This window comes from Amaranthus tricolor, chromosome 16 (assembly GCF_026212465.1).
Source record: "Amaranthus tricolor cultivar Red isolate AtriRed21 chromosome 16, ASM2621246v1, whole genome shotgun sequence".
NCBI lineage: Eukaryota > Viridiplantae > Streptophyta > Magnoliopsida > Caryophyllales > Amaranthaceae > Amaranthus > Amaranthus tricolor.
Genome location: NC_080062.1, coordinates 11,370,020 through 11,382,394, shown reverse-complemented (window position 1 = coordinate 11,382,394; position 12,375 = coordinate 11,370,020). Strand labels below are relative to the sequence as shown.

General features: G+C 39.1%; 1 protein-coding gene across 1 annotated transcript in view; it reads left to right on the top strand.

Moving 5' to 3' along the window:
- The window catches only part of LOC130802681 (uncharacterized), an 11,188-nt gene extending 1,349 nt beyond the window's left edge, over nt 1–9,839 (top strand). The window contains exons 5-7 of the mRNA XM_057666695.1: nt 8,067–8,338; nt 8,440–8,530; nt 9,101–9,839. Of these exons, the coding sequence (XP_057522678.1) occupies nt 8,067–8,338; nt 8,440–8,530; nt 9,101–9,538 (801 nt within the window). The 3' untranslated portion in view covers nt 9,539–9,839. The remainder of the gene's footprint in view (nt 1–8,066; nt 8,339–8,439; nt 8,531–9,100) is intronic.
- The last annotated feature ends 2,536 nt before the right edge of the window (nt 9,840–12,375 follow it).

Genomic DNA, 12,375 nt, shown 5'->3' with positions numbered 1-12,375 from the left:
TTGTGAATTCACTAAGCAAATGATCTTGAATTTGGAGTCAGTTATGCTTCTTTTGACGGGTGTTTAGTTGCCAAATTAAGCCTCTTATTGGTATATGTTAAAATTACTCCTGAGATTCATATGATTTGAATATCCAATCTTGCTGATCAATGTGTACTTTGGGAATCTTGTAGACTGCTTAAGAACCCATAAGATATTTTCCAGTTTTCAAGCACACATATTCAAATAGCATATGACCTTATAGTCTTTGGAAATCTCCTATCCTGTCTAATGTGATTTAAAATAATGTTCTTGGCGAACTTGGAGATGTTGAATGGGTTTGTTTTGATATTGGGTAACAACTTTCAAAAGAAGAATTAATTTGGCAGATCTTAAGTATAGTGTCATATATGGATCATATGGTTTAAACATAATTCATTAGTTTTTCTTTTGCAAAGTTTCATAATGGTCTTTGTTGCATGAAATGTAACCTTTGTACTACTTTGGAAGTGAGTTTTACCTTGGCTTACATTTCATCGACTTCGAATTGTACTGTTGATGATTGGTGCGAGCCGTAGGATAACGTTGGCTGCTATGTAAGAGCCTTTTAGGCTTCTCTTTAGTGACCTTGTTATAGTACAAGCTTAATATTTCAAAGAATTGCTAAGTGTGGATGAAATGTTTGCTGGGGATCAGAATATTGCAGGAAGAAAAAAGAGAAAAAAAGAAGAACTCAGAGAATGACGGTTACTATTATCAAGCACTGATTGAGTAATACAAAACCCTTCTTTCGAGAGGAAGGTGCTCTCCCAAGGATACTAAGTGTTTAACAGAAAATTTCCTCCCTTCCCTTCTCCCCCATTCTCTATTATATAATCAGATTCATAACAAACTTCTTAAGTGTACTCCTAACAAGGCCTCCCAGCTAACAAACTCATAACAACTTTTCTTCTTGATTTACTAAATTACCCTCTACCCCAAAACAGAAATTATTTCTCAGCTTAGCAATTATTTGGCAGCTTCAACCTTCTTCTAGTAGCTTCTTCTTGGGCCTTCTAGCATAAGTGAAACGAATATTGGGCTGGTTTCTTGCAATACCTCCCACCCAAAGATTCACCTTGTCCTCAAGGTGGAAGGTAGGATATCTGAGATTGACTTCCTCAAAGGACTCCCAAGTAGCTTCAAAATCTTGCAGACCCTTCCAATGAATCAAGACTTGCATATTGGTCTGAGAATTGCGTACCCCAAGCACAGCCCAAGGTTTCACCTCCAATACCAAATCAGCAGACAACTGGGTAGGGAGATTGGTAGGTTGATGCCCCGCTCCTAAGGCCTTCTTGAGCTGAGAGATATGAAAGACGGGGTGAATTCTGGACTCTGGAGGAAGTTGCAGCTTGTAGGCAACTTGGCCAATTCTTTCTAGCACCGAATACGGTCCATAAAATCGAGGTGAGAGTTTCTCATTGACACGCTTCGCTACAGACTGCTGTCGATACGGTTGTAGCTTTAGGTAAACCATATCGCCTACTTGAAAATAACCCTCCCGACGCTTCTTATTCTCATATTGTTGCATATAAACTTGGGCCTGTACCAGATGAAACTTCAAATCATCCAAAATGGCGTCACGTTCTTGCAATTGTGTTTCCACTGACGACACAGTTGTGTGGCCAGCAGAGAATCGAATCAAATGAGGGGGATCCCTGCCATATAAGGCTTTAAAAGGGGTGTAATTAGTGGCGGTATGGAAGGAAGTATTATACCAATATTCAGCCCAAGGTAACCAACGAGCCCAGGTGTACGGTTTACCATTCACAAAGCATCGCAAATAAGATTCGACCCCTTTGTTGACCACCTCAGTTTGGCCATCTGTTTGAGGGTGGTAGGCAGTACTTCGTAGGAGTTGAGTACCCTGTAGCTTGAACAGCTCCGACCAAAAAATGCTCAGAAAAACCTTGTCTCGATCAGAGACAATTGAGTTGGGTACTCCATGTAATCTCACGACCTCAGATATGAATTTTTGGGCCACGTTCTGCGCAGTAAGAGGATGCTTAAGTGGAATGAAATGCCCGTACTTGGTTAGTCTATCTACTACCACGAGTATGGTATCCCACCCTAAGGACTTGGGTAATTTCTCAATGAAATCCATAGAAATGTCCTCCCAAACCTTCTCAGGAATTGGTAATGGTTGGAGGAGTCCCAAAGGAGACAAGGTGGAGAGTTTGTTTTGTTGACAGACATGACAGTGCTGTACATATTTGGCCACGTCCTTCCTCATCCCGAACCAAAACCATTCCTCGGCCAAACGCTGGTAGGTCTTGAGGTCACCGGCGTGCCCTCCTACCAAGGAATCGTGGTATTCCTTGAGTAATTTAGTGGTGAGTTCACACTGTTTTGGAATTACTATCCTCCCTTTATATTTCAAGACTCCATTTTCCAGAGAGAACCATTTTGGGGTTCCTTCTCCCTGTTGGAATTGAGTAATCATTCGTTGCAAGGTGGCATCATTTGCTATGAAAGCCTGCACATAATCCCATCGTAGGCCACATGAAGCTACCAGCACGCTACAAGTAACCTCCGGGTTGTGCTGTCGTGAGAGAGCGTCGGCCACTTTGTTCGTAGGGCCCGGCTTGTAGTGAATTGTAAAAGTGTATCCCATCAACTTACTAACCCATCTTTGATAAGCTTGACCCACTTCTCTTTGTTCCAAGAGGAACTTAAGGCTCCACTGATCCGTGCGTACAATGAAGTGTCGGCCCAATAAGTAGTGTCTCCATTTCTCCACCGCAAAGACTATGGCCATGAGTTCTTTTACGTATATAGGTTTACCCCGATTTCGTATGCCCAGAATCTTGCTGTAATATGCAATGGGGTGCCCAACTTGTAGCAAGACAGCCCCTAACCCATGCCCAGAAGCATCTGTTTCAATCTCAAAAGGAAGAGAGAAATTAGGAGCTGCTAGTATAGGAGCGTTTACCATGGCTGTTTTTAGGGTATTGAAGGCTGAAGTGGCTGCATCGCTCCACCCGAAATTCTCCTTGCGCAGCTGATCCGTCAAAGGAAGAGCAATTTGGGCATACCCCTTAATAAACTTGCGATAGTATCCTGTTAAGCCAAGGAATCCCCGGAGTTGCTTCAGATTCGAGGGGCAAGACCAATCCAACATAGCCTGTATCTTTGTAGAGTCAACTTCCACCCCGGCTGCAGAGATCACATGACCAAGATAGGCCACCCTCACCTTTCTCATTTCACATTTTTTGAAGTTGGCAAAGAGTCGGTGGTCTGAGAGGATCTGCAGAACTTGGACTAAATGCCTCTGGTGTGTCTCAGTACAAGGACTATATACCAATATATCATCGAAAAATACGAGTACGAATTTACGCAGGAACGGTTTGAATATGTCATTCATAAGGGATTGAAATGTAGCCGGAGCGTTGGTTAGTCCAAAGGGCATAACCAAGAACTCGTAATGACCCTCATGGGTACGAAAGGCTGTCTTATGAACATCTTCGGACCTCACTCTGATTTGATGATAGCCAGATTTTAGATCCAGTTTCGTGAAAATGGCCGATCCTCCTAATTCATCCAACAATTCATCAATGACGGGTATGGGAAATTTATCTGGGACGGTTTCTTTGTTTAAAGCCCTGTAGTCCACGCAAAATCGCCACGACCCATCTTTCTTTTTTACCAATAAAACTGGGCTAGAGTATGCGCTTGTGGAAGGTTGAATCACTCCTGCTTTGAGCATATCTGCAACAAGCTTTTCAATCTCATCCTTCTGTATCTGCGGGTATCTGTATGGCCGGACACTAACGGGATTAGCTCCACTACGCAGCACTATGGTGTGTTCAATTCGTCGTTGTGGAGGTAACCCTTCAGGTAGCTGGAATACATGCTTAAATTCCTGTATCAATGATAGGAATTCTACAGGGATGGTTGGCTCCAATTCCCCTTTTTCTTCTAACTGACTCAATTCCAGGAGATACCCTTGCCTCTCTTTCTGTAGAGTTTTGATCATGGCTTTGAGCGATATTCCCGTTCTTCCCAGATGAGGATCGCCTTTTAAAGTGATTGTTGTACCCCCCAACTGAAATCTCAGTGTTTGTGTTTTCCAATTGGTTGAAATGGTCCCCAACTTCTCCAACCATTGGATGCCCAAAATGACGTCTGAACTGCCCAAAGGAAGAATCAAAAATTCTTCGACATCGTGACCCCCTGGAGGTCTAGTATGACGCCTTTGCATATTCCTTCCCCTTGTACTGACTCACCGGTACCTAAGGTCACCCCAAAACTCCTGTTCTCTGTTGGTTTAAGACCAAGCTGTTGGGCTGCGACCTTGGAGATAAAATTATGGGTGGCTCCTGGGTCAATCATCACTACCACGTCGTGCTCATTTATTACACCAGCTAAGCGCATCGTTTTTGGACTGGTTAGTCCCATGACGGAGCTCAGGGAGACTTCTGGGGTTGAGTTGGGGTCTGGGTGAGAGAGGTGGGGTACGTTTGTTCTTACTTCCGTCGCAGTAAACTCACCATCTTCCGCCATCTCGTCCTCCTCCCCTTCCGTGAGTAAGACGCTCAACCCACGGCGCTGACAATGATGGTTAACCGACCATTTCTCATCACAACGGAAGCATAACCCTTGCTCCCTCTTCTGCTGAAGCTCCCTCTCGGAAAGTCTCCTCACCTCACCGGAATTTTTGTAAGGATGAAAGGTATTTCGATTTGCGAGAGAATGGGGGGTGATGGAGTTGGGTATTTGGGTTGTTTTTGAAAGAGGGTGGTTTTGATTAGTGGGGTATAGGTAGGCACGTGTGTTTGGGTTAGAGGGTCGCCACGTGGGGGTATTTAAATTCGGTTTGGGCCTTGGGCCCAATTTCCATTTCTCCTCAATTCTTAAAGATAGCTCCATAGCCTGATCCAATGTATTCGGATCTAGGATCCGAACCTCAATCCGGAGCTCCTCCTTTAACCCCTTTATATATTGCCCCTTGGCTATCTCCTCTGGTACACCATCTATTGGGGCCAAAAGCTCAATGAAACGACGCTGATACTCCGCCACTGTTCCAGTCTGATCATGAGCGAGCCACTGCTCGTGCAACGTGCCGGTGGCGATAGCTCTGAAACGCCGGAGGATTAACCTTTTTAGGGCTTCCCAAGACGGTACTGTATGACGCCGGCGCTCCCATTGATACCAAAGTAACGCATCTCCTTCCAGCGCAACTATGGCGGCTTCTAGTTGATCTTCCTCCCCCAACCGGTAAAAATGGAAGAATCGTTCAGCTCTGAGAATCCAGCCGTCCGGATTCGTTCCGTCAAACAGAGGTAAGTCAAGCTTTCTCATTTTCCAGTTTGATTGACCTCCTAGGTGACTTCCTTCTCCACTTTCCGCCTGAGATTGAGAGGAAAAGGGGTTATCCCATGTCGACGGCGACCCGTTTAATGTGGTCCGCAAGTCTGATCGGATTTTTTCTTGGCCAGCAGCCAGCTGATTGTTTAGGTCAGCTTTGAGTGTTGCCAAGGCCGTAGTTATCTCTTGGGCTACACGTGTCGGTAAGCTAGCCATCTCCTGTTCCAGCAAGTCCAACCGTTGCCCGTGATTTAATCTGGCCATCTATTTTTTTTCTGGATCGATTCCGCTCTGATACCAATTTGCTGGGGATCAGAATATTGCAGGAAGAAAAAGAGAAAAAAAGAAGAACTCAGAGAATGACGGTTACTATTATCAAGCACTGATTGAGTAATACAAAACCCTTCTTTCGAGAGGAAGGTGCTTTCCCAAGATACTAAGTGTTTAACAGAAAATTTCCTCCCTTCCCTTCTCCCCCATTCTCTATTATATAATCAGATTCATAACAAACTTCTTAAGTGTATTCATAACAAGGCCTCCCAGCTAACAAACTCATAACAACTTTTCTTCTTGATTTACTAAATTACCCTCTACCCCAAAACAGAAATTATTTCTCAGCTTAGCAATTATTTGGCAGCTTCAACCTTCTTCTAGTAGCTTCTTCTTGGGCCTTCTAGCATAAGTGAAACGAATATTGGGCTGGTTTCTTGCAGAAATGTTTGCTGGTCCAACATCTTTCATTAGCATCAAAAGCAAGTAGGGTCTCATATGAACAAAGATATTTATGCAATGGTCCTCACGCTGATATGTCCTTAGATGGATTGGGAATCTTAGAAAATGATGAGACTTAGTATATGAGACAAGGTTTCCTTTTTATTCAAGGCGTGACTTATAGCATTTGGCATCGCAATGAATCTTATATTTGTCTGATGCTATCTTTTTAGTCATTGAGTGACTTTCACAAGGTTTTCCTCTAGTTTTGTTGTCTCTTTTACCCTATGAGATGACATAGGATCTCATATTTTCTTTATTTTTTGTTGACTATTGTTGTTTGGGATGAGTTGATCTTTGGACCATGAATTGTCATTAGACTGCTTTGTTATTGTATATTTCTCTATTCTCATTCTCTCACTATGCTTAGTGGCTTAGGTAGGTTTTCATTGTGGCTTAGAACTTTTGAGATGTTGTTCACAAGGGGTTTGATTCAGTGTTACATAATTCGCTAGTTACTTTTTGAATTCGTGATTCACTCAAAATGGCCCAAAAATAACCCTAAGTTGACCATAATTTGCTTTTTGAGATTCATGAGTCACCAGATGGATATCATAAATTATTTGTTCATGAAAAAATTATAATGATGAAATGTTGGAATGAATTAATTCCTCAATGAAGGTTTTTACTTGTCCTCAAAGGCTTTCACAAGCATGACCGTAGCACTTAGAATAGGGTTCATGAGGACAATTTAAAGGTTGGTGTAAACTATGGTGTGGAGAACCAATATGAGCACTTGATCCTGGGACATAGCTAAAAATTTCATTAGACTTGCCTCCAGATTTTATTTTATGTGTGCATTTGTTTCTAGAGCTGGATGCCACAACTTTTAGCCCATTCCTTTAGAAAGGCATATTCCTTTTACTTGGATTTATGTATTGACAAGTCATGATACCCCAACTTTCTAATGCCATCTCTTAAAGTAGGCTTGAAGGAACTCGTGTGTGTGATTTATGATGTTGATGTGGGATCTATCAAAGTCACTTCAACCGTGTCAGCTTTAGGGTGGATGAGCAATATTGACTGTGAGCAATCTTGCAAAGGACGTTTTGGGCAGAAGTGACTCAGAACTATGACCCAGGGTATTCTGACTGACATGAGCATTTTCATAACACTGAATATGATGATTGAAGAAATTTGCTTTCTGCCAGCTTTATTTTGGTGGGGTCAAAAGATGGGTAGAGGAACTTTACATTTGCAAAATATGTTTTATGCTTGCCAAAGGCTACAGGGAGAAAGAAGTTTGGGGAGCTATAGTTTTTAAACTGATTCTGTACAAGGATTGAGATTAATAAACGAGTCAGTGTCATTGCGATTCTTGAACTTGAAGCAAAATACAACAAAATACATCTTTGTTGATATGGTTAGGGGGATGAACTGAATCATACATAAAGATGTATTTTCTTCAGTCCATGTATTTCTGCGAGCTGTACACCTACCTGCAGATGCGAGGTACTAGTAGCTGAATGCAGGTAGCATGTACTGTGTAACTTGTATCACTTCTGCATTCGAATGATGTTCTTGGGGAAAATGTGTTATAGAGAAAAGTCAGACATTGGGTTTTTCAAATGTAAGGCTTCATACCTTTTAATGTCGAGTGGAAGATTGAATTTGTGAGCCGCTGGTTTTAGCCATGTGATTCTGTTTGTAAAGCACATGTATCACATTTGTGATTCTTTTGGTCTTTTTCTTGTGTTCATAAGAAGTGTGTCTTTCACTTCTTGCAGCTTGGTTGTGTCCTCTGGATGAGAAAGAATCTCTATTTGGTTGATGAGTTACCCAAGGGTATATAAACTATGGTAGATCTTGATGGTGCTGAATGAATTGTTCCATTTCATGTACTCTGCCATTCTCTGAATCTTGCTGTTGTTTATTGATTGGAATGTTGGTTACAAATTTCTTTTTTGAAAGCTTGATTCGACCTCTTAGAAAACTGTTCATGATAATTTATGTGTTTTTCACGCCAGACTCCAGCATCACGATATTCACGAAACTGGAAAGTTCAAGAAGAGGAAAAACCTCCTGAATGTTTATTGCTTTCAGAAGTAATACACCTGTCTAGTCCGTGCAATGCCATCTTTCTTGCATCAATTGGTGAAGCTTTTTTGCATTCTCTGTGGCCTGATGCCACGAAAGAAAGGTTGTTCATAAGTAGGAGATTGACTTCTAAGACAGACATCATAGTGGAAGATATGATATGCACAGGCTGTCAGCTCTGTGGATGTCCATTTATTTTGGAGTATGAACCCTTGTTCCTGTTTGAATTTTTTTGTTACTAAAGTTCTCATATCATCAGTGCCTTTAGCACTTTATGTGTTGATCTTTTTTATTTCGTATTAGTTCCCTAGGTGTGAGTAAAGACGGTTCACTATATTGTGACAAGAATTCAAATCGACTTCATGTTGCTGGAGTGATCTACCGACCATTTATGGTAAGATTTTCTTAGTTACTTGTATAAGATAGGAATTGTGTTTTGTGAGGATGGGTACAAATCAAGAGTAATCAACATCTAATATTTGCTTTTGAAAAAATCATGAGTGGTGGTGAGAGTTTTGATTGTCAAGTGCTTGTACTAAAGGGATATCATGCACTTATAGTTCTTTTATTGGACTGCTAGTAAGTTTTAGACAGTCCCTAAATGATATTTCACTTAGTATGTAAAAATGTTGAACTTTCCTTAAGTTTCCCTTAAGTACTCACATAACTAAAAATTATTGAGGAATAGGACATCTGTGTTATGGAAAAGGATTTTTTTTTTCTGACAAGTATTTTAACAAAGTTCCTCTTAAAGTAACCCACAATAAAATCTGATTATGTGTTTACCCGCAGATGGAATATTGTAACATCTGCTGTTTCTGCATGGCTATTCTGTTTCTGCATAAACCCTTAACGATTTACTGACCGTATGAAAATGAAATCTGATAATTTAAATTGTTTGATTTCATTCTTAAATGACTCCTCACTTCGTTAAATCTTCTAATGATTACTGTATAAACTGCAGCTGTATGTATGGGATAGCTTAGAGTACATTCCACTTCTTGTAAAAAATAAGGCAGCTGAACTCCTTTTTGGGAATATTAGTGCTGAAAAGTTGTACCAGTCATATAAGGGACAGAAGGACGATGAGCAGAATCGGATGAACCCTTTCAATGCGCAGGTTAGTACTAGTATACGAGATTACACAAGAGTTGAAGAGAAACACACTCGGGATAAACTTAAGGTCAAAAGTGCGGAATTTAAGGCGAGGAAGAAAAATCATTATTCTAAAAGTCTCAACTTGTATTTGATATGGTTAGTTGTATTGAAGATGCTTATGCTTGAATGGGGTAATCGCTCTTTAAAGTTTGAAGTTTTTGTTAACCCTAGCTTGGCAATTGAAGATGGGAGATTTGAAATGCTATGTTTGTCGATGTCATATTTTGATAGTCTAAAAACTTAAATTGGATGTAGTTTTTCAACTGTTATAATATCTAATCATACTGTTGTTTTACATATTGTTAAAAATAATTATACGAAAAAAATAATGAAAATGAAAGTATTGCAAAGGCGTGAAAGATGTAATGATTGAAGATATATAAGTAGTAGTTGTCGTGAGCGTGCTATTTTATATTGCTTGTTGTTTATTTGCAACTATAAATAATAAAATCAGTCATCAAAAAATTGTCTTATAGAAGCAGCAATAACAAAATTGCATACACGATGGACGTAACAAAGACACTCATAATATGTTACTGCATTTTGTTTAGCCTGTACTTCTGAAAGTTGATTTTTGCAATGGACGTAACAAAATATGATTCCTTCTTATTTTTTAATATGATTAAGGCATCATTTACTGAAAGGGCATTCAAAGTATAGATGCTAAAAAATTATAAAAAAGTGTTACAATGGTGAAAGATAGTAAGAAAAAGAGTTTAAACCAAAATTGTAAAAAAATAAATAAATAAAATTATATACAATATAAAGTTCTTAAGAGGTAGGAAAAACTTAACAACTCAAACACTATAGACAAGAGTTATACAAACATACACCAAAGAAAATAATGTTCATGCAAAAGCAATACTATAGCACAACACAACATACTAGTATTGTCTATATAGTAGGGTAACAATATCAGCATGCTACAATCAATAAGGAACAATTTTTTTATGCAAAAAGAGAATAATACAACAAGTAAATAACATGTCCGTCGTTAATAGTAACAAAATATATAGTAACCAAATATAATACAACAATGGAGTAATAGTAGTCAAAAAACGCAGCATGACAAAATTGTACAACAAAATCAGTTTAATAACAAAGATAGCCATAAAGGGCAAAGTCACAGTAATTACAGCAAGACAACGTCATAGTAGAACACAAGTTGGCATAGTTATAACCTCAATCCCGAAACTTTATTTTTACTGTAGTCATAGTAACAATGTATCAGATATATTTAAAACCAAACTAAATAAATGTACTAGCAAGGGCATAAATATTGAAAAGTTTAGAAGCATATTTGGTCAATTGTAAAATCAGGGCATTACTTGTTTAAACTAATGATCAAAATAATCTTAGAAATTAAAACAGTATCATATCCTATAAATATATTTATACCATTTAAATAATTAAGGCATTACTTTGTATTTGAGCAAGCTATTAGTTGCCATGTGGAACTTATGTTGTGGTGATTATGATTATATAATTACGTGTAATAAATATGGAGAAAAATAAATATTGTTCTAAAACAATAAAAAAAAAAAAGGTCATTTACTAAATGATGTTATAGTATTCTAAATGTTAGCAGATATTATTGTTGAAAATAGTATACACAATAAGTATATTGAAAAAATTATAGAAATCCCGTTGTTCTAATAAGATGAAGAGTTAATTTGTTTTAGTAATATTGTTATCTAGAGACTACATAAAATGAGTATGAAGCAAGAGGTACAAATGCACTTCTATTCTAATAAGTAGAAGAATGCATGTGTGGAAATATATTCTCTGATTTGGGGAATATTTTTGATTTAGTGGATATTTAATTACTCAAATTAGTCAAATGTATTAAGGGAATTTCTGATTGCTTAAGCTTTGTATTTCCTTAATTAGTTCATAGACTTTGTATATAAATTAAAGTTGTAATTATAAAGAAGAACAATACAAACTGTATTCATTTTCATCCCTAAAATCAACTTTCTTTTATTCTTCACGGTATCAGAGCCAAAGGTGTTTTCTGAGACCGGCAACACTGTTGGTTATCATCATTTACCTTAAAACAAACCTTACCCGTAACAATGTCAGAAACTGACCGAAAACAACTCATAATGATGGAACAGATGGAACATATGTTCAGACTGTTTCAACAAATGCACAAACCAAACTCAACCCTTGAAACCATTTCACTAGATTTGAAATTAGCCGAACAACTAAATTATCAGAATTACACAATGTGGTGTAAAATGATGCAAATAGCCCTAAAATGCAGGGGACGTCTCAGCCACATCATAGACGATCCTCCTAGCATCACAGATTCCAATAATAAGACATGGAAGCAGAAGGACTCAATAGTCCTCTCATGGATTATCTCGAACATTGACACAGATCTTGTAAACCAATTCTTAGATTACACTATTGCAAGGGACTTATGGAGAGGCATTGAAGTCCTTTTGAACAGAGGTAGGGACGAACTCCAGATCTTTGATCTGAGTTCTTAGGCCAACAATATCAAACAAAACCGAGATCCTCTAGAAGTCTTTTATGGGAAGCTAACTACCATCTGGAAAGAAATAGATCGACGGCAACCGAACCCTATGGTACATGCTAAGGACATCACAATTTTCAACACATTCATTCAAAAGCAACGTTTATTCCATTTTTTGGCCGGAATTAAACGAGACCTTTGACAAAGAAAAAAGGGACTTATTGAATCAAGACCCGTTACCAACAGTAGAAATAGCATATGCTACAATCAGACGTGAAATTTCAAGGCGTGGTATCATGACCCACGCTTCATCATCTGGAAATAATCCCTAAAAAATCGGAAGTGGGTTGGCTGTTAAACACCATCGGTCAAATTCTTCATCCCGGCGTGACATGGAGGACAAGACTTACCTCAAGTGTAGTTACTGTGGAGGAAGTCGACACAGAAAGGGTGTTTTAAATTAATCGGCAACTCGGAGTGGTGGAAGGATCACCGGCAACGGAAAACCGCCACCAAGGCTCAGTCAAAACAGGCCGGCGGCAAGGCTAGCATGGTCATTGGTGCCCTCCACATCACAAGCATGGTCACTGATGAACCAA